General features: G+C 42.6%; 1 protein-coding gene across 3 annotated transcripts in view; it reads left to right on the forward strand.

Moving 5' to 3' along the window:
* The window catches only part of LOC111863425 (AF4/FMR2 family member 4), a 460,597-nt gene that overhangs the window by 61,439 nt on the left and 375,128 nt on the right, over positions 1–24,030 (forward strand). Inside the window, exon 1 of one of the 3 annotated variants that reach the window (XM_023849746.2) lies at positions 8,837–10,134. The exons of the other annotated variants lie outside the window; for them this stretch is intronic. Within the exon in view, the coding sequence (XP_023705514.1) occupies positions 10,079–10,134 (56 nt within the window). The 5' untranslated portion in view covers positions 8,837–10,078. Of the gene's footprint in view, positions 1–8,836; positions 10,135–24,030 lie in introns of those variants that run through there. 3 annotated transcript variants of the gene reach the window in all.

Raw genomic sequence — 24,030 nt, forward strand, 5'->3', positions numbered from 1 at the left:
TTTCTTTAAGGCAATCATTGTAACTTCTGTAAAGTCCTTGGGCCACTCTCCACTTTCATATATGGTGTTCATTAGTTTTGTCAGTGTTTTCAAACCACCTTCTCCCAGTAACTTGAGCACATCTCCAGGTACATCATCATCTCCCGTATCCTTTCCCTTCCTCATTTCCTTGATAGCTTGGTTGTACCCCTATGGTAGAGAAATACAACTTGCAGGTTAGCGATTTTGGCTGTTGACGGCCTTATCGGTACGTATCGGCGTGTACCAGTTAAAACAAGAACTGCACACACTCCTCGTAAACATGTGGGGGTCGTACATGACACTCCGTATGTAATTATATCCGTTATCACACATAATACGAATGTCAACCAACGTCAGAATTGCCTATGCACCCACAGGGAACTCGAACGGCAAGCCGTCCATGATCCTCCCAGATAATGGACCTATTCGAATGATTAAGAATCGCTAGACAGTACGTGGTAAAAGACAGAGTGAATTAATTAAGCACTAAGCATGAAGACATAAAGAAGAGTGGAGGTATAGCTTCATCATTCTTGACATCGTCACTAGATGGAAGTGAAGTGGTCAGCTTCACCCCCGAGGAAAGAGTCCCCGGTACCCGTTGGATAGGGGTCTAGGTGGACACGATGGAGGAGAGAAAAATCTCTTCCCACTGCCGGGAATCGAACCCCGCCCGTTCAGCCCGTAACCTATCGCTATACGGATTGAACCAAGGGAGTTCGTTTCAAGGTCAAGAATGGTGGAGCTATACCTCCATTTCCTCTTACGTCTTCACGGTGTTATGCTTAATTAATTAGGCCCGTGGATAGCTTTACCTTTATGCAAATGCGTATGTCGTTTATTAGATTCGTCGCCACTAATCCGACAGGCCATTTTCTGCCTTGACGTTCTCTAATTATAGAAGTGCACTAAATCTCTTGCCACGGACTGTACTGTTCCTAAGATGAAGGATCAGTCCATCGCAGGGTCTCTAGTGCCACATAGCAATACAGAAGAGCGACTGTGAACACCCTTGTCCAGACCAATGTAATATACTCACAATCTTAAAGAGTTCATGCCTCGCAGGCGAGTGTAATTGGTTCGTAGGAGAATAGTTTGACCTAAGAGGGTGGAGAAATCAGGTGCGTAATATAGAGTTTCATAACTTTTACTCACAATCAAATAGGAATATAATTAGAAAGATCAAGTCAAGGAAGATTGAGTGGATAGGGCATGTTAGCACTCATGGGAGAGAAAGTGAATACGTACAAGTTTTGGTTCGGAAAACAAGAAGGAATGAGACCACATGAAAATCCAAACTTCGGCTGAAGGATAATATTAAAATGGTTCTTAAAAAAATAAGATAGGGTGATATGGACTAAATTCGTCTGGCTCAGGATGGAGACCGGTTTAGAGCTCTTGTGAACACGGTAATGAACCTTCGTGTTCGATAAAATGTGAATTTGTTGAGTAGCTAAACAACTGTTGACTTTTCGAGAATGACTCGGCTACAAGGATCGGTCCGGAGATTTGAAGGGCAGAGTTTGTAGAAACTAAAAAGATGACTGGGCCGGTCACGGTAGCCGAGCGGTCTAAGACGTGCACTGTCTTCGCTCGCTCGGAAGCCGGGATCGTGGGTTCGAATCCCATTCAGGGCATGGATGTTTAGTTTGTGTGTGTGCGTTTTTCTTTGTTTGTCTACAGGTAGAGGCCTTGCGACGAGCTGATCACTCGCCCAAGGAGTCCTACCGAATGTGTAAGATCTAGAAAAACCGAAGTGAACGGAGAAGTTCATGGAGGTAGGCCTAGGCCCACTGGGGCTGTAGTGCCAAGAAAAAAAATAAGATGACTGGATGTTTTAATTACTAATGGAAAAAGACTGGGAAGGAAGGTATCGTGGTCTACTTCGAGATGCATTCCACGGGTTTACCTCAAGGGGCTTTGGAAATACAGTGAAAATATCTCTTCACTGTACCTGCAATTGGAGTTACGTTGGAATACAGATCTTTGCTTTGGATTTGAAGTTCCGAGGGCTGTGGGTACTATGCTTTCTAATAACCGTAATATACTGACACGTATCAGTTCGAAGAAGTCATGTAAGGCTGCTTTTGTCCACCCCTTAACGAACCTGACCGGCCAAGATAAGAAGGGGCAAGCATAAAGCACAGGAATAACGGAATCCGGTTTATTGTTTGGAACCCGAGAGTTCTTAGTGGGATTTCCTATTTACGGTTCAGAATTTTCGACTCCAGGTTATCATCTTACTGCGGACAGTCGGTTTGAGCAGGATAAAAGCCTCTAAATTAAGAACTTATTGTGGTCTTCTGGGCTATAACCTGTGTCACTGATCAAATTGGCTGAAGCTGGATTGTATTCGAGAGGCTCTGTGTTCGAATTCCGGCCGGGACACCGACTATCGTGACTGACCTTGATTTTCTTTACTCTCCGGCCAAATACAATGGGCCCTCTTTATGCCACGGCGTTGATTGTACCCCCCCCCCCAATAAGGTTGCATATGTTTTACGTCGTACTTATTTTTGTTAAATGTTTTGGTTTTCATTAGAGGATTGTATTTCAACATTCCTTGCTGTAATGTGTCGGTACAGAGGTTACAGTTCATAGTCCGCCATAAACAGGCACGTGCATCTACTTTCATGAACCACAATTGAGCTAAGTGCTAGGAAATATTAAGGAAATGATGACGTGTAGAACAACAGACTGACAGTGGACGCCTTCATTCTCTACGCCTGATTAATATTAAACCATATGTCCTAAAAACACGCAGTCATCAGTTTCAACAAATTACATTATGTGATTACTTTAGTGAGGACTTATAAATGTCAGTACTTTAATGGTTGATGCATTAGTGAAACGTAGTATGAAGTGTACCCTAAAATTTGATGTATTATTAGGATTTTGTGAAGTAACTATAGACGGGGTTTGCATTTATTGAGTACTTACAAATCGTAACTACAACTATAACGCTATCGCTGGTTGGCACACTCTGCAGTTCGCTACAACACTCATTAAGTATCTTCGGCAGCCGTTGTCTGGTTACGGCTTCTAACAATGTAGATCCCTCAACTTCCTTGTTCACGGCTTCATTTCCTTGCTGGCCGTTGCCTATCTCACTGCAGCTTCCGAGCTGAACTAACTGGCTTCAAACTGCCGAACTCTCAACTAACTCAACTCACTTTACTCGACCGCTGTAACTCCACTCCACTCTGCCCGCTACTTATGTAGCCTGGACACAGACCGCATAGAAAGCACTTCTCCCAACAGTTCTTCTAGTGTTGCATCACGCGCCTATCGCTCGGATCCCATAGAGAACACTTCTTCTGTTGCTGTTTGCAGCCATTGCCTAACAACAGCTGTTGTTTACAGCTTCATTACTTAGCAACGAGTCTACATGCTACAGTATTTTAATCAATGGATAAATGAACTTAATATAAATAATTTTAAAATTGTATAATGCCCATTTCACACACAAAACACGGGTAGTGAAGCCACGTTTCCACAACGAAACCACATTATATCGAGGGTCGTTTTTATCCTGTTAGTAACCTCCGTTTGGCCACGACAGCATCCTTCCAAAATCATTCCAACTAATAATTAATCAACCATTATCTCGGCTCATGTGTGGATGGTAGTAAATAATAAGTTGGAAGAATGTGGATAGAAGTAGTCGTTTCCGAATTTTAGCTACTGTTCCGGGATTTATGTAGAGAGACTGAGGATAGCCACGAAAAACCGTAACCAATGCAGTCGGTGGCCCAGCCGAAATACAGCCGCGCACTTCACGAATAATACGAGTTACAAGCGTCACCGCTTAAACCTACTCGTACTTGCTGAGACAAAAATGAAGAGAAACAATTACTCTTCACTGAACACTGCGTCACATTCGGGAAATTTTGGATTAAATCTCTGGCTAGTGATCGGCTGTTCTGATTAGTTCTCATGTTTCCTTCAGTGCTGTCAAGCAACCACTATTGCGGGTTCAGAGGTCTAGATTGTGAATCCTGAACTGAGATGTGATGAATAAGTAAGGATCTGGAAGTAGTTGCCATAGCCTGTTTGAAGACGCTATCTTAAGCGATCTTAACGATTTCACCAGCAGCTCCTATATAACAGTAATTAAATTTATTTATTTATTTATTTACATGATTACTCATCAGCTCAAATGTCAAGTATAAAGTAAGTACGATGAAAGAAAGAAACAAAACAAACACAACAAAATTCAAAACAAGGTAACTTGCATCATTTGGACAACTGTAAACAATTCAAGTGCAGTGACCCCAGCCATTATATGTTGATTATATTTATCTTGAATACTATTAATATTTTAATAATTAAGAAATGACCATCGGGGCTTAAAGCTGATCACTCACCTCCAACCAGTGCCGAGGTCAAGAATACGTGGAAATATACACCCACTCCCCCATACATCATCATTGCTTAATGCATGATTAGTTACGCACAGGGATAACTTTATCTGTTTAAGGAATTCCCCCCCCCCCTGGCACTACAGCCCCAGTGGGCCTAGGCCTACCTCCATGAACTTCTCCGTTCACTTCGGTTTTTCTAAATCTTACACATTCGGTAGGACTCCTGTACACAAACACAGAAACTAAACATCCATGCCCTGAGTGGGATTCGAACGCACGATCCCGGTTTTCAAGCGAGCGAAGACACTACATGCCTTAGACCGCTCGGCTACCGTGACCGGCTGTTTAAGGAATTACCATTATAAAATGTGATGAAGGGAAAGTGTTTTCCTTCCAGATATATCAGCTTCCCTCCAATCAACATTAGCAGCTGAAGCTCATTAAAGAAAAAGACAATGTTTACTTGAAGAGTAGGAGAGAAGTCTTTCGCATACCGAGCAGGAACTCGAAGATCAACAGTTTCCAAAAGAGAAGGACGTATTTTCTCGCCGTCCGTTTAGTGTAACATGCCCAGCTACGCCTCGTTGTAGCAAATTATCTCTTTCGATTACGGATGTGTATTCTTGCCAGACGGTACACATTCCATCTTCCATTCTTGCTACATCACGACAAGAAGTTCTTCGGTCAGGAATTTCTTAATTGCCCGTTAGCTGTTGTCATTTTCTTCAACCCCTCGTTGTGAGTCATATTTTGAACAGTGGCCAGATATTAGAAGCCTCTTGCAGTTCCCATGAAAGGGTAATTTGAATGGAAAACCCAGCCCAAAAATACCCTCTTCCTTGAGTGGGTTCAGTGACCTATCAAGGATAAGCGTCGTCTGGGGTGTGACGCCGTCCAGTCCGTTAAATCGTTAATTTCCGAGGCGCATGTTTCTTCAGCCTTCAGGATATTGTGACATGTAGACCCATTTCTAGGCAACCGCATACAGCAATAGAAAAGATATCGCAAGAAATGTTTTCTGCGTGGTCCGCTCCATGTCCACTGGCAGGCAGCGGGTCGCTAAACACATTCCCGCCGCAACGGTTACGCAGGCAACAATCGGATAATTTACGTTTCTGTGCAGCGCGCTGTAAATACAACAATAGAGGAAGAGAAGTTTTCTGTATGGTTCGCATATGTCCATTGCTTGGCAACGAATGTGTTTTCTATTGGTCCTCCTCGAGACTATATAAGTAGTCCAGTCGTAAGTCAGAAGTGAGTCGTAGAACGAGAACGAAAATGGAGCGAGTCCTCGGCAGTAGATTGATTGTGATTAAGTGACTGTAAAATCCAAAGCCCATTGTTATTAGTCACGGATCCATAAACTCATGATAATATAATGTGCAGTCCCAGAGGAAGATACTCTTCAAGAGCATGGCCATGAGAACTTCAGAACTCGCTATGTCCGATTTTTCTCTTGGATTACTCTGCGACAGATTTGGAACTAATACGCGTAGCGTAATAATTCTGGTACGTTTGCTCCTTTTTGTTTAATTATTTCAGAAACTCTAAGAATTCACAAAGTGTACTAGGGCATAAAGCAGGCGTGTTGGGTTCCAAGTTAAAATATAATATTATATTGAGGCATACTGTTACACTACATCGATCTGACTTTGTGTTTTGCTTTAATGCCATCTATATGCAACATCGGTTACTATTCATTCGTCGGTATTCTTCATTGACACTACATGTTTCGGCCTAACCTGCCATCTTCAGGTGTACAGTTTGCTATGGTTAAGGTATCTGTTGCTCCCTGTAAAACTATTATTTTTTTTTCTCGTATGCAGTTGCCTCAGGTTACTTCTGGTTACGTGGGTTAACCCTCTGTTTTAATTTTGGTGTCCTAGAGTTGCACGTGTTTGTCTTAAGGTTTTGTTTAGTTTATTGGCTGCGGCTGTCTTGAATTTGCTTGCTGGGGGTGATCCGCCATCACGATCGTTCGTTAAAACTCCCACCCCAGCAAGAACATTCAAGCCAGCCACAGCCAAGAAACCAAACAAGACCCTAAGACAAGCACATGCAACTCAAGGGCACCAAATGAAAACAGACGGTTAGCCCACATAACCAGAAGTAATCTGAGTCAACCACACAAGAGAAACGAAGCAGCTCTAGAAGGAGCAGTAGATCCCATAACCACAACAACCTGTGCACCTGAAGATGGCCGGTTATGCCGAAACATGTGCCAGTAAAGAAAAACGAAGACCGAACAATAACCGAAGTTGCACATAGACGGCGTAAAAGCAAAATGCAGAGTCAATTCAAATGTAATTTCTGATAGTGTCGCTCCTGAGGCGTTTGCCGTGTTTCTTTGCTGGCCTAGTACCTTAAAGTGAGCCAGTATGTCCTTCTGTTTTCTTATCAGTTCCTAGTTCTTTTTATCGTGTCAATCGACGCCATATGGGAGGTAAAGCTGAAAAAACTAAACTTCATGGCTTTTAGTCCGCAAGCGAATAATACCTACCGAGCGACCGCCGCTTGTCGGCGAAGTCAGTGCCAACTTTTGCGGATAGAGGGTGTCACATGGTCAGCGCAACGGATTCCCACGGCGGTTAATCTCGGTTTTCTAGACCGGAACCTCTGTTTCCTTGAAATATCTCCTCAGTTATCCTCACGAGGCTGAGTGGGCCCCGTTCCATACCCACTACTTATCAGAAAATCTGGTAGCGCCGGGAATCGAACACGGGACCTCTGGATATGTAGGCACGAACACTGACCACTAGACCACAGAGGCGGACGCCATGTGCGAGGTATCTGGTATTAAATAAATGAACAAATAATAATAATGTACACTTTTTAAATTTAAAGTGTGGTGGGTTCTTATGAGTGAGGGTGCCTCAGCCAGATCTTGGCTGTAAAACTATGACGTATGTAATAGAAAATTGGCACTATGTATTTCCAAAATGCCAAGTCAAGTCATTGCATGTCATGTGAATGAAATGCTACTTCCAAAATTTATGCGGGTGTAGCTTGTAGTTTCAGTAGCAAGAGATTGTGTTTGTTTTGATCTTTTGTGCTTTGACAGTCATATATATATATATATATGTATACACGTTGCTATTTCAGTGGACAAGCCCATGAATCCGTGATGAGGAATTTCAGCGAAATTAATGTTTCTTAATTCGTTTTAATATTATTAATTCAGCTCCTGCCTCACAGAAAATACACCCCGTCTCCTTTACAGATATAAGTCCGTGAATTCATTCTGAGATGCACACGAAACCCAAGAAAACGAGCAAAATTTGGCTCAAGCGGTAACACGTCAGAATTGTATTAAGAAGGTTCCGATTGATTCTCAATCTTTTGTTGCATTTCGCCTCCGGCCTGTCAATTTGATAAAAAAGAGGCTGTGGTCGCTCCATAGTAAATGAAATCTCTGTTTATAACAAATGTGTTTTTACAGTTATGTGCGTCAGCATTTTTTATTATATTAATAATTATTACAAGTTCCTATTATCTAGAGCTCTCTTCCCACCCAACATACTGTCAGGTCGCAGAGTGGGACGCGGACCACCGTGTGACAACACTGTTCTAAAGGCGTAACGGTGCATTCTCGACAACGTAGAGTTTTAACGTTGACTATGATTATGGTAGTACGTATAATTAGAATGATCAAGTCAAAGAGGATCAGATAGGCAGGGCATGTAGCACGAAAGGGGGAGAAGAAGAATGCATATAGGATATTGGTGTAAAAGACAGACGGAAAGAGACCACAGCGAAGACCAAGTCATAGGCGAGTAGAGAATATTAAAATGGATCTTAGAGAGATAAGATGGTATGGATTGGATTGATCTGGCTCAGGATAGGGACCAGTGGAGGGCTCTTGTGAAGACGATAATGAACCTTGGAATTCCATAAAATGCTGGAAGTTCTTGAGTAGCTACACAATTGGCGGCTTCACAAGAAGGGCTCAGCGCCATGAGCGAGTATTCCCTGAGTGCGTCACTGAAGGTATTGAGAAATGGCATGAAATTCCTCAATCAGGATAGGTCTTAAGACCAAGAGTCGGAACTGGGACCTCAAGATAAGTAACGGAGCAGACGTTCAGTGTGAAGTAGGTTGGTTGTATCCGGATTTCTTCTGATTCTGCCAATTCGAATGTTCACATACACGTTTAATTTATAAAATGGATGGTGGCTTGGACTGCAATTGGAAAGTAATTAGAATGGCTGCAAACGGTTTATGTTTTTTCAAAGCATGTTACTCTCACAGGTAGTGGCCACTGGTTAGGCTAGGTTGACTTGCTATCAAGGACACTATTACCACTACCACCGCAACTAGAGGCTGCAACGCCACTCCAGCACAGTTTAGCAGCGCCAGCAACCAGTTACTCGGCCAGCCAGTGCTGTTCATTGCGAGAGTAGTGTGTACCACGGTTGCGACAGTTTGTTGTTTTTTTTTTTTTTGTAAGTTGGTTGTCTGACAATCGCTGTTCATACACGCGCGTTTGTGCAGGGATTCGACGTATGGATATCGTGGTTACGATGTGCACCTATGTTCATAGTGAGAGATATAAGTGAATATTTTGTGACTTAGTGGTAAGGCCAGGTTGTTGCTGTAGGTCTGTGAAAAGAGGTTATGTGCATGCGGAAGTTTTCGTTTAGTAACTTGACTTCATTTCTGCTCTCCCCACACCAGAAGTTTGTGTTTATGGTTACCATTAATCAAGTTACTGTGTTTCTGCTGAACGACAGTACAATTTGACGGGTTCAGATGATTAATAAACTGTGCCATCGGGGACGGATGTAATCAATACCGAAGACAATTTCAATTGAGTGTGATGTGGATTAAAATATTTTATTGAGTTCTAATTTGTGGAATCGAAAGAAGCTGAATTAGTAGGAATTTATTTTTGTGTGTGACGATAATTATTGAGTTACTGGAGTTATAATTTGTTGTATTATTTATGAGTTTTTAATCCGAGTTACGGATTTTAATTTTAATTAATGTTTTGAAGATAATATAGAACGTATAGGACTCAGATTCGAGATTTTTTTTTTACAGAGATAATACAGTGAACTGAATATGCTACAGGTGTTCGATAATCTAAGTGTGTACTCCGATGACAGGAACCGTTATCATCCTGACTGATATATACCAGTACTCGTTTAATATAACAAAAACATATTCATGTCTCCTAAAAGCGGCGGTTCTGATGAAGTTGTGACTGCTTTTCTCCTTTGCTATTTCCGTCAAGCATCTATAAAAATGTAGAACAGTCACGTTGTTAAGTGCTACCTTCGATGCAACAAGATAACTGCGTGCTTACGCTTCAGTGCCTTACATTTTATATTTTTGTTTTGTTTTTGTCAACAGAGTGTAACGTGATGTAAACGTCAACATTAAATTATGTATGCCGAAAACAAAGTGATATATGTCTGTGCGTGTGTGAGGTGTTACATGGGGTTGTTCTGTGAAATAGTAGTTTAGCACAATATGAGATTATTGCCTGTGATGGTTCATGGGATGGCGGTCGAGATGTCCATCACTTGATGTCGTTACTACATTGGATCGCTGTCAGTAATTAAGCCCAGTGTTGATATATCAGTGCAGAATGGCGAGATCACATAGTGAATGGTTTAATGGGCTGATGTGTGGTGATAATGTTTGGTGTGAATCGTGATTAACCCAGAAATTGATTGGATTACTCAAGAAAGATGTCTGGATATTATGACGGTCCAGCCAACCCGCTGCTCAAAGGGACTTTGTCCAGGTAAGACATCCATGTATATCTTTCGTTAGGTTCGTTGGCATTTACTACTCTACTCTCGTTCTTAAATGATAAGAAAATGATCGAGTTATATAATACGAACGCGTATGTTATATGGACCACCTCACTGTCACAAAACTGGACAGATCAGTTTAGCATATTCGTTCCTGAATTCCGATGTCGATAGGACATCTGGTTATTCTGGTGAGCCTGATGGTGATTTTATTCAGTCACTTCTGAGATGAAACTTGAACAAGTTGGCTTAGGCGGTAACGGTTTTGGCTTCTATTTAAGAGATGTGTGTTTCGAATCTTTGCCTCAACAATGTCAATCCATGAAGAATGCCGTTTCTACCTCGGGTATGAAGGCGATACGTTCCTCCGAAATGTCGGTTAACACAAGATCCACACGGCGGCACATCGTAGAAGACGGCATTCTTCATAGTCACCGCCGCGAAAACCTCTGATCTTACATAATGTCAGTCCATGTTGAGGCTTTTCATGCTTTTACTAAGTCTCTGGTGTAGTACCTTAAATTAGACCGGTTTGTTATTCACCATCAGTCGTCGCTAGGTATCGGTTACTGATACTGTCGTCAAATAACTACAGATAAGCCAGTTCGTGTAACAGGATATTATTGGACGTCTTCACAGTACGGGACCATGTGTTTGAGCCTCTTCAGCAAGCAACGATATGATTTCATTTACCGCTGTTTTAGTCTGCTGGAGACAGACATAACGTAATGGAACTACATTAAAATTGACCTACCAGAACCTAACCCATCGGCGAGTTCTGATTCATTGTGGGGGATATAGGAAGTAAAAAAAATAAAAGGAAAAGTTGACCCTGTACTTAACTAATTAAGCACTACGCCATGAAGGAGTATGAGGGAATAGATGTATAGATCCATATTTTCTTGACCTCGACACTAGTTGGAGGTGAGTGGTCAGCTTCACACCTCGGCTGCTTTACCCCCGAGAAAAGAGCCCCCGGTACCCATTGGATATGAGGCTGGGTGGGCCCCAGAGCCGATCTACTCGAAGTGGAGAAGAGAAAATTCTTGACTCTACCTGGTCTCAAACTCCGACCTCTCGGTCTCTTCCAGCCCGTAGCCAGTCGCCATACCGACTGAGCTATCCCGGCTCCCGATGTAGGAAGTATAACATCGAGATATGAATTATCTCTTTTTTATTTTTACTGTGGCGATTGCTCGAATGATAATGTTCAGGTTTCTGGTATATTGTAGTGTTGTATGCGAATACAAACGTTTTGGAGGAGCATGATGTCCCCATCAATCAATTCTGCGGGCTGACTAATCAGTTGAGTTACGTGGACAGATATGGCCGTGACATAGCTGAAGCGGTTAGTCGCTGGCTTCCCACCGCGGCGGCCCGGGGTCGAGCCCGGGGCTTGTCAAGTGGGATTTGTGGTGGACGGGGTGGCGCTGGTGCGGATTTTCTCCGAGTACTTCGGTTTCCCCTGCCAGTCTTCATTCCACCAAATTCTCCATCATCATAATCACCCGGGGCAGGTACAATAGGCCAATTAGTGGCCGACGTGCCGAGTGGACCCAGCTGGATTCCACCCCCCACTGTGTGAATAATAAAATACGTGGACAGATTGCGTCCGTTTCCTCCCACACGAGTCTGAGTGAGTCCCTTTCTTGCAGTCTGCCTGTATAAAGCAACTGATTCCTCATTTACATACTTCAAACCTGATGATGATGACAGTTTATACCTCCGAATCGTCCGTGTCCGTCTTGGAAACGACACCATGTCGCAACCTATGAAACTATAATCTGAAGAGTTTTAATTTTGCTAGTACATCTACGTACGTTTGTCTGTAAATACAATTACCGGTACATGAAAGCTTGGTGAAAGCGAAGGTGGCATAAATGATTGGGCATAACCTAGTAAAAATACATTTCAAGTAGTGTACGAAGCCCATATTTCTAAAACCCCTCCATGTGTGTTTGCGGTCTTCAGATTATATCCGACGCTATTTAACGTATGGCGGTTGCGTCAGCTTTGTAACGACGCTTAAAAGTTGAAAGGATATTTATGTTCAAATGAGGCAAGTGTACGTGCCATTATGTACAGTGAACTATGTTTTATACGTATCTTCACGCATGATTTCAGTTTAATTAAAATTTAGTGTATATCAAGCAATTAGAATGATCAAATCAAGGAGGATGAGATGGGCAGGGCATGCAGCACGAATGGAGAAGAGGAATGCATGTAGGATATTGGTGGGAAAGCCAGAAGGAAAGAGACCATTGGCAAGACCAAGACGTAGGTGGGTGGCCAATATTAAAATGGATCATAGAGAGAAGGATGGTATGGATTGGATTGTTCTGACTCAGGATAGGGACCAGTTGAGTGCTCTCATGAAAATGGTAATGAACCTTCGCGTTCCATGAAATGCCCGATAGTTCTTGAGTAGCTGTACATTTGGCAGCTTCTTAAGAAGGACTCAGCTCCATGAGTGAATGAGTGAGTGAGTGAGTGAGTGACTGTATATCAAATCGGATCAGACCCAATTTTAACTAACAAAAATGTTATGCTAGCATTGTACATTTTATATTCTTTGTCACAACAAAAAAAGGGTCGTTACTATAGGATTCTGACGATGGCGTATAACACACTGATATATTGGGTTTTTGGACTTTATTCATCGTCCTGGTTTTTAAGATAACAAATAAAAACACGACGTTTCGGAAACTGGATCTGTTTCCGTCCTCAGGTGAAGGAAAATACCTATACTGGTCCAGTGATTGAGGCTAGCTCTTTCTAACGGACCCAACAGAGTAGGTGTTTTCCTTCACCTGAGGACGGAAACAGATCCAGTTTCCGAAACGTCGTGTTTTTATTTGTTATCTTAAAAACCAGGACGATGAATAAAGTCCAAAAACCCAATATATCAGTGTGTTATACGCCATCGTCAGAATCCTATAGTAACGACCCTTTTTTTGTTGTGACAAAGAATATAAAATGTACAATGNAGAATGTTTTGAATGTAGATTATCTGCATGCTTAAAGGCGCCATTCTCGCCATCTTCTGGAACAGCAGGAAAACACCAACAAACCTTATGCTAGGCGGAACTGCAGCCTGCGTTACAGGAAGATGGGAGTCAGCGCGTAACCGCTGAGCTATTATTGTATTGCTAGTGGGGCGGGACTAAGTCCCTTGTACTGCGGCCACTTCTGGCCTATTGTACCAGCTACAGATGATAGGTGAGGGTGACTGTCGAGCAGTTGGTGGAATGAAGATTGGCAGGGGAAACCGAAGTACTCGGAGAAAACCTGCCCCAGCGCCACTTTGTCCACCACAAATCCCACTTGACCAGAACCGGGATCGAACCTGGGCCGCCGCGATGGCAAGACAGCGACTAACCGCTTGAGCTATGGCGCGGCCTAACCGCTGAGCTAAGCTTCTCAGTATAACTCTGTTTACATTTAAAAGATCGTGGTTCTGTAATGTAACAGATAATCCAACACACGCATGACACACACAAGGATCGGCCGTATAGTTTCCTGAAGCACTGAAGTAGTGAGGAAAGCTGATTAGGGAGAACGCTCCAGGAGCTGGTGTTGTTTGCAGTATATGACATTCATGTTGCACGTGAAGTACTTGTAGTATGTAGATTCCGACGTTCAATTGCACTAAACCATTTAATACGGTATTGACTTTTCTATTTTTATGTGCCTAGGCCTCTGTATATTTTTAGCCTTACATCACTCGAATCGAAAATATTAACATCATATGGGTACACTTTGTGTGCCAGTCTAAGTTCCCGTCTCATTGTGATGTTATTGGAACGTGTAGAGCCGATGCTATGGAACGACCGCGTGATTGGCGGATATACCAGGGCCGTTCCTGGACAGCGGCTCGGTGGTCACGTTCCCGCGGCAACGGAACCACTGGTCCAGTGTTTGAGGTTAACTCTTTCTAACGGACCTAACAGAGCAGGTGTCTCCCACCACTCCTCAGATGACGGAAATGTACCCACTTTCCCAATCGTTTTTCCTTGTTTCTGGAATACCGGACGATGAAAAAAAAAGTCCAATTTCCAGTAATTCTGAATAAATATATCAAACAAAATCACAAAACATCCGACCCCACAAAAACAAAATACAGACACCGACCCACAGCACCGTTAAACAATGGGCCACTTTCAGATACGGCGGAAGATAAACAAGAAAAATCTCAAAATTATTCAAGGACACGCAAATAAAATTAACATTTAGAACGTAGAACACAATACAAAACATAATAGAGCAGCATCCAAGAACAGATACATACAAAAAAGAAGGGACATCTACCAAAGGAAATGCTTAGACTGCCCACAAAAATACATAGGACAAACAGGCAGAATATTCCACACCAGACACAAAGAACATATACAAGCAGTTTGAGATAATAGTAGTAGTTCATGATACTCAAACCACGTATTAAACACAAGACATGAATATGGAGCCATAACAGATACTGTCGACACACAGATAGGGAAAACACTTAAACACATTGGCAAAATACCACATACGTAAAATCAGCAGAAGTAACTTGGAAATGAATGACACACACATAACCCAGTATTCACAACACTTCAGGAAGTGAACACATGCTATCAGCGTGCACGTCATACACTCTATAAAACATCAGAACAGCTACACGGCACAAAAGGATATAACCGACAGCTCAACAGAACGTAACATCACAACTGCAGAGATAGAACAACAGAATATAACATAAAATATGTATCTTATGAATAAAACACTAATATAACCATTACATATTCACCAGACACGTGCATGGTAATAAAAAATAACCTAAAATAAAACATTTTATAAGCATTTTACATCATAATGAAAAACAGAACAGCATGACAACATAGCAGCAGGTCCCTTTAATCCAACGTCTTATAACCTGATGAAGGCCAGTTGGACGGAAACTTGTAGTTTTGTATACCGAGAAGAGACGAAGACGTGTGGACATGAATATATGGACCAAGTTGCACGAAGACGGAGGGCAATGAGAATGCGAAGTGAGAATACACAGTGCAGTATAATACAAGTATTAAATTTCAGAGAGTTAACAGAGTGTTTTGTCCGATTGCACTGTCACCGGTACGCTGCCGAGCAGGTAGAGGACTTCTTGAGAAGCCGCCAGTCGCACAGCTATTCGAGAATTTCCCAACATTTCACAGAAACCTGAGGTTCGTCCCTTTTATGATTCTGTACTTCAGCATCCCGTTGCAATTATTCAAATTAGCGTCCATTGTTTATCTGAGCCGTGCTGAAGGTCAGCTCGCTCTCGGCGTGACGTCATGGCGGCTGCCATTCCCGGATTCCATCCCCACCCCTAATAATGTTGACGTACCACCCTCGTCACGTGACCCCATCCCACCTCCTAGTCTCGGAACTAGGATAGACGTACTGTGCTGTCTGTCGGACGACGTTGACCGGAGATGGCGATTACCAGGTAGCAGGGATCGTTGTTGGAAATTCCGTTTCGGCTGGGTTACTTCAAAATTTGGTTTGGTATGTGGCTGGCTGGTAAAGTAAGGCTGTCCGCATCGCAAGCCGTTGGCTAGGACGGTTGTGATGCGTGTTATCATTTTGTATTTACCTGCATCTGTATTATTTGTGTTTTTAGGGGGTAACCCATTCAAAGCCCAAGGGAAGTTGGAAACTGGGGCGAGTTGGTTTACGTGTATTTTGCGTCGCAAGTTCAGGCGACGGGAGATTGCTTAGCAATCGTGTATTGGGTTGTTGTACCCCGTGTTCTGCCAGGATTATGTGTTTCTTTGTTATGTTCGTACTTTATTTAGTTTGTTATTAAATTTTATTTATTGTTATCTGAGGCCAACATAGCACTGTAGCTCCTCCAAATAGCTTGGATACCCCACGTCTATCTCGGGGAGCGTGTGAACACAGTAATAGAGCCAGCGACGATGGGCTGCTTCTTCACTCTTCGCGGCCTTCGTAATGAGTAGCATTTGAGAAAAGAAGGGGAAGAGGGCAGTTCATATCTTCCGTAAAAATTGCAACACTACATTTTACACTCCAACACTACATGTTTCGGTCCCAAACGGCCATCATCAGGTGTTTTATGTTACCCTGGGTTTCGTCATTTTCGTAAATGTAAAGACTAGTAAAGACAACAGCACACGCTGTGAAGGAAGCGCACACAAACCAGGAGCATATGGCAGTCAAAAGAGGTTAGTAAAGACATCACCACACGCTGTGGAGGAAGCGCACACAAACCAGGAGCATATGGCAGGCAAAAGAGACTAGCAAAGACATAACCACACGCTGTGCAGGAAGCGCACAAAAACCAGTAGCATATGGCAGTCAAAAGAGGTTAGTAAGGACATCACCACACGCTGTGGAGGAAGCGCACACAAACCAGGAGCATATGGCAGTCGAAAGACTGAAAGTAGACCACGAACGTGAGGGGCAAGATGCCGAGATAAACACCTTGATACATTTACGAAAATTACGACACCCCGGGTGAGGTTAAATAATGTCCAACAGAACTTTTTAAAGGATTTTATCTCGTTTTACTTAAAAAGAAGACTACAGCGTGTGATTTTGACACGAATTAAAACAGTGTGCCAGTTTTTAACACTTACTCATGGAGCTGAGCCCTTCTTGAGGAACCGCCAATTCTGCAGCTACTCGTGCTCAAGAATTTCCCAGCATTTTATGGAACCCGAAGGTTTATTACCGTGTTCACAAGAGCCCTCCACTGGTCCCTATCCTGAGCCGGATCAGTCCAATCCATGCCATCCCATTCTCTCTCTAAGATCCATTTTAATATAGTCCACTCACCTACGCCTTGGTCTTCGCAGGTATAATCATTGTAATTATACTTGGAGAAGAGTACAAGTTATGAAGCTCCTCATTATGCATTTTCCTCTGTACCACCCCTTACGACTTTAATATCTGCCCACCTACGTCCGGATCTTTCAACTGGTCTTTTTCCTTGTGGCTCTGTCACCAAAATCCTTTATGCATTCCTACTATTACATATCTTCTTACATATGTTACATAATATATTTATGTAACCTTACAATTTTGACAGCAGCAGCTAATGATGAGAACAGCAACACAGCAACTTGAGCTTATCTTCACAGTTCTAATCAGACGAATTTCAGCCTCTTTTCTGTTATCGGGATTAACATCATACGCAGTTTACTTATCACGGACCTTCATGAAACGAAATGTGGCTTGCCTAACGTTCGTAAGTGTTTTCATTTACAGCCATGAAATGTTTTATAAATAATTGAATTCCACTTGCAACTTACTGCGCACGCGTCAGCAGACTGGATGTTGCCACATTAAAAATAATCAGTGTGAGGAAATGCGCGTCGCATGCTAACTAGAACAGTCATGAAGGAGAATGAAGGCTAAACAATACAACTGATGAGAATAGTGGAAAAGAATAATTAAAATGTACACACAAATATAGAAACTTTCTCTTGTCATGTTTTATCGTTTGTAATAGAAGCTGTTTCATCACTCGTCCCCAAAATGCTTAGGAATAATGGATTCAGAAGTGCATATGCGATTACATGGCCGTTGAAGCATTGTGTCTTCTTCGCACAATCGTGGGTTCGAATCCCATACACGTCATGAATGTTTCAGTTGATATATAGGGGACGTGCTATGGGGTGGACAGTCGGGGTTTTATTCCCCTGCAAGGGTAAGATCTTTCTCCTGTCCACAGCGTGAAAACAGGCTCTGGAGTCCACCTACTCTCGTGTCCAATAGGTCCCGGCGGCTCTTTCCGCGGGGATAAAGCGGCCATTCACTTCTGTCAAGTGCCAGATGATGAATGGCGGAGCTCTACCTCCGCACCGCCATATGACTTCATGGCATAGGGCTTAATTAATTAAGCACAGGGACAACTTTACCTTTATATTGCCAGTGATTCACATCCTAAGCGGTTTATTCATAGTGGGATAAGTCTTCATGATATACGTAGTATGTATTTATGCCATGGAAGACTAGAACCAGTAACACGTTAAATGCCCTACTTAATTTTTCATCTCTTTACCGCGATAGTTACTTAAGTCTGAGGTACGTACTTTATGAATCTATTCTTTCTCTAAGAAATTTGTTCCTTCGCCTAACTAAGTAAACACTACGCCACGAAAACGTATGGGGGAGTGGAAGTATAGCTCCGCGTTTTCCTTGACATCGGCACTAGGTGGAGGCGAGTGGTCAGTTTCACGCCTCGGCCGCTTTACCCCCGGTACCCATTGGATTGGAGGCTGGATGGACCCCAGAACCTGTCTGGACGACGTGGAAAAGGGAAAATTCTTGACCCTGCCGGGACTAGAACACCGACCCCCCGGTCTTCCAGCCCCGTAGCCAGACATTCTTTTCTCTACAGAAGTTAAATTAAAAGTTGATCCAATTAATATTCTGTTATAATTTGCATGCCGGTATTATCTGTAACTAAGACGAGAACAACACCACAAGGGGTGTACTACAGAATGTGGTGGGCCATAGATCACCTCCCGTGTTCTTTGCAGTTTATTGAGTTTAGGCCTACTTGCGGTCTGTTTATAATTTTTTATTAGCAGTATGATATAATTTCATTATAAATTCCATTTATGGCCCTTAAGTAAGGTGAACGTTGTATGTTTTGTTTGAAAATCGGAATTTGCCTAAAAACTATTAGTGAGAATGTCCGATATATGATTGAAAAGAGAACCTGTCTGAAAATATGAGGTCACAGACAGGCAAGCACGACCTTAGACAATTCTTTTGCCATTATCTCCACTATAAAATTTAACAAAATTAGTCCATTGATTATCAAATTAAGAAACGATGAAAGAAAAATTATGAAGAGCTTCATAACTTGTACTTTTCTCCAAGTATAATTAGAATGATCAAGTCAAGAAGGATAAGGTGGGCAGGGTATGTAGCACGAATATGGGAGACGACGAATGCGTATAGGATATTGGTGGGAAAGCCAGAAGGAAAGAGACCACTGGGAAGACCAAGGCGTAGGTGGGTGGGACAATATTAAAATGGCTCTTAGAGAGATAGGATGGGATGGTATCGATTGGATTGATCTGGCTCAGGATAGGGACCAGTGGAAGGCTCTTGTGAACACGGTAATGAACCTTCGGGTTCCATAAAATTCTGGGAAATTCTTGAGTAGCTGCAGAATTGGCGGCTCCTCCAAAAGGGCTCAGCTCCATGAGTATGTATAGTTCTTAAAACTTAGGAAGATACTGCATTTTGCATGAGGTATGTTTTTCGTTTTTCTCTGAATTTATTTAAAATCGTTGTGACTGATAAATAGTTGGAGAGTTCGCACAGAAACGCATGCACATCTTCATGTTAAGTATCCATTATTTCGTTTCCATTTTAACCACAGATGCAATTGTGCTGCAACTCGTTAGTGTGATTCTTCCATATCGAATTTTAAAGAACGCTACTCAGCGGTTCGGGCGCTGATACTAGGCCACAGATAGGTGGGCAGGCGTGACCACACCGTAACACATTTTCTTTCACATTTTGAAGAACGCCAAATAATTAAACGTGGAACTAAATGCATATAGAAACGGTAGGTCCACTTAAATAGTTTACGCTTCAACAAGTGGGAAAATACGGTGACGATTTTATGGAGTGACTGTGGACGGGGTTAGGATTGCTGATCGGACTTATTGACAGTTTACAGACTTTTAACCACGAATCAGTATTGTTTCCGTAAGTGGCGACCTGGAATAACCAACTCTGTGGACTATGATCCTTGAGAAGCCAATAGTCGCTCGGTTAGGGAATTCCCCGAGTTTTATGGAAACCGAAACATCACAAGAGGTCACCACTGGTCGCTATGCTGTGCCAGCGATTCTATTCTACATACTCAGACTTTCTTCTTTGAGATCTGTTTTAATATTATCCTCGCATCCATGCATAGATTTTCCGAATGGATTTCTTGTAGATCCCATGCGTGATACATTCGTGCATCTCTTTGTCGTCGATGTAATCACTCTTCTGAATGGTACAAATTATAAGATTCGTTATTTTGCAGTTTTCTTCCATCTCGTGTCACGTCTTTGGCTCTTAAATGCAGACATTCCTATTGTCCCTTTGTTCTGAAACACCTTCGAGCTCTCCTGGGGAACGAGAGAACAAGTTCCAAGCTCAAACAGAACAAACAGTAAGTAAAATGACAGCTTTGTGTATTTTAATCTTTGCGGGTTTATATAACGTGCGGCAAAACACGAGATTCTGAGCGGATGATAGCAAGAATTCCCCGAATTTAATTCGATTATTAATCTGAGCCGGAATAAATGGTTAATGGTTACTGTTACACATCGATTTAGAGAAAAGAATTGTTAAGTACTACTTTATATGCACAAACATAAGACAGACCTTTGCATCCGTGACCTTTATGTGACCCTGTACTTCGTCAGCCGCACAAATATTCATAGGCAGGTTGCGAATGTCTTTATCCTCGCATACCCGATTAGTATTTGATGACCATCTCTGTAAAGGAAAAGAAACTGAAGAGGATTCACCTTCTCGGTCACTGTAGTTATTTTTTTATTTTTTTTAGTTCTGGGGTGGGTTGCCACTGAGTCTATTTGGTGCGTCTCTCACTAGTTAGCCAATTCTGCCTGCCCCGGATGATAGATGATGATGATGATGATGATTGTGGCGCAGTCGGTGGAGTGAGAATGGGTAGGGAAAACCGAAGTTCTCGGAGAAAACTTGCCCCAGCGCCACTTTGTCCAACACAAATCCCACATGCCCTAACTTGGGCTCGAACCCAGGGTGCCACGGTGGAACTAACTGCCTGAGCCGTCTCGGTCACTGCAACTTTTAACAAGCAATCTTTGTTGAAAAAAAATCCTTTTTGATAAGCTGATCGTCGCTCATTTATTTAAAAAATTCCCTGCCTTTTATAGAAGCCACAAGTTCATTACCGTGAGTCGGTGGCATCCACTTCGCACTCTCTTGGTCTGTTTAAGGTTCGTTTTAATGTCTTCCCGTCTACCCTTAGGCCTTCGAAATAGTTTCTTCAGATTTTTTCTGCGAAAACGTTCTATGCATTCCTAGTATAAACTAAAATAAGACAGAGAGATTATTTGAACGGTCTACCTTCGTCTGGCAGTCTGACTGCAGCGTTCCTAATGAAATATGTATTGCCGGTGATGAGTCTCTAACGGTCTACTACACACTGTTGTGCCCTACAAATGTTGGATAGTTTCCATTCTCCTGGGGTGCATTTAATATACACACCTTGGGAACTGACTGCCCACTGGCCTTCAGGTGATAGTTAACAATTTTGTGAGTGGCCAGGCTAACATAGAAGATCAGTATTTCCAGTTCTGTCCGAGCAGTTGTCACTAATGTATTACTTCAGATGAAGATAATGACGCCAGGTCGCTTGAAGGCGTGAATAAAGCCAGCTTCCCATATGTCGTGGCAATCTACCGCCTGTCTTGAGAAACATTTCGTGGTTTTCGTGGGATACTAGACCTGTATTGAAGTAGCTCACGACGAACTTCATCTGAACACTTCTAGACTCACAATTCATGATCGTCTTATTTCATGTTACTACGTAAAATGTTTCTAAAACACTTGAAATTGTGTCGTCATCCGATAGTGGCGGAGATAGTTACGTCATCATTAGAAAGTTACTATATTCTGTTTACAGCGTGAAAACAAAATCGTTGTAGCGGAGATCTCGCCAGACACGCAGCACTTTTATACCTGAAATATGACGTAGCCTGGAAGAAGTTTTAGATAGCAATTTTTTTAGTAACAGAATGGAACAGTTATTATGCCTGGCTGCCCATGTAAACAGCTTTGAGGGCCACACATGCTTATAGATATAATACACAGTCAATAAGCTCGTGGAATGGCCGCAAAGCGTCGTACGGGAATTTATTGACAATAAGTTTCAGTAATGTTTTCGACAGCTATATCAACGTTGGCAGACTTGCATAGCGGCCAACGGCAACTATTTTGAGGGCCGATGTGGATCTGTGTAAGTGTATGTGAATACCTTGTAATATGATGCGATAAAACCACATTCCACGAACTTAATGACCCTACCACGTAGAACTGTAAATATGCACTTCATATCTACAATTTTTACTCAACAAAACAGAAGGTAGATTCAAAATTCTTCTTTTGAACATTGGTGCAATTAGTTAAGTTATATTTGTAACGTAAACGTTAATATGAGACATAGTTCGAGTATATTTTATTTTCTAGATTTAAAATTCTGCCGCGGGCCGATCTAAAGGTGTTGTCGGGCAGGCTTTGACCCATGCCTGCTCCTCTATATACGCTCAGAAATTTATATACCGTAAATAAATAAACTAAGAATCTGTAAACTTTTCGGTCTTAGGAAATGCTAGCAGGATTCTAGTTCTAACCTAAGGTACTAAAATACAGTGACAGGGTGTAGGGTATGTTTGTAGCCCCCCCCCCCCAAAANAAAATAAAAGAAACTTAGCGGAAATTAAACTGGCATGTCTGTGGTGTTTCAGAGAAATGTTTTTCGTCTGTTAGCGAAAATTGTCGTAGTATATGAAGTTGGCTGGTGAATTGTGTTCTCACAGCCTCTTTCTGGAACTGAAAGTCTTGTCATCACTAATTCGCATTCCGAAGCTGCCGAAACATCCTAATTACTTACTTACTTACTTACTTACTTACCGGTGAAGCACGCCGTCTTCTGGAATTAGATGCCGTGAGGTCTGTTAAAAGTTTACAGAATTTTCGGAGAAACGTGCCTCCTCCATCTTCAGAGTGAAACAATGGAGTAGCAAGCAGAGCAAGACTACACGACGTCACATCGCAGAGGATAGTATACTTCATACTCAACGCCGTGAGAGCCGCAGATCTCGGTTATTTGCCGTTACTTGACGTTAGAATCAGATTTAGGATTTAAAAGTTTTATATGAAATCATTTCTCACTCATTGAAATTCCGCATTAAATAATTTTATCTTCGGTTTTCTCACGGAACTTTATGGTTATGCGGAGTCTCTTTTGTTTCCGAGGACACTAGTGGTCTGAATGCCTAGTGGTAGTACTAGTATTAGGTTCTACGACCCACACTGTGGAAGCTATATATGGTGGAAGCAAGAAACCAGTGCAATCCATCCGAACATAGTCGGCCGTAGTGCACCGTCTTACACGAATTCTAGGTCATAAAATTTTGTAATAAATGTGAGATTTGGTCTGCATATGAATATTACGGCCGTCTGGAATGTAGTTTGGTAAACAGGTGTCAGCGTTATAGGGAAACATGCCACCACAATCTTCACGGAATCTGTGCTTTGACATCCGAGTACTGCTTGATACTCCAGCCAGAGCCATACACCATCCAGTATTCCCCATTACCCTCAGATTTTCCTTACGCTCCCATTTCCTTTCTCCCTTCCTTCCTGTGCTTTCCCGTTCACAAGAGAGGCCTGCTTAAGGCCAATATCTGCTTGTGGCTCCCAGAGTCAAAGTTATGTTACGACCGACTCTCAGTCGGCCAGTCTGCCTTGCTGTCAAGCCCCCATGTGGGCCCAGGACCACATGTTATTGCTGTCATTTGCGGGCGTGTTGATGTGGGGCGGCCTCTCTGACGAGAGGTCGGGTCTGACGTTTACAATTGCTGCTGGTACTCGCCAGCGCAGTCATTCTCGGGTCCGAGTCCCGCGGGACTCAGGACCATATTTTACTGTCTCAGATTCGAGGCTCCTCGAACCTGGAGGTATTTATATCCTCCAGGAACAAGGTGGCCCGGTTATACACCCACTTATTGGATTTTCTTTTCGTTACCTCCTACGAGTCGCAGGACTGCGGTGGAGGTATTTGAACCCGCCTCCGCACGGTACATGTGGCTGTCTCGATACTTCGATATTACGTGTAT

Source organism: Cryptotermes secundus, unplaced genomic scaffold (assembly GCF_002891405.2).
Source record: "Cryptotermes secundus unplaced genomic scaffold, Csec_1.0 scaffold964, whole genome shotgun sequence".
NCBI lineage: Eukaryota > Metazoa > Arthropoda > Insecta > Blattodea > Kalotermitidae > Cryptotermes > Cryptotermes secundus.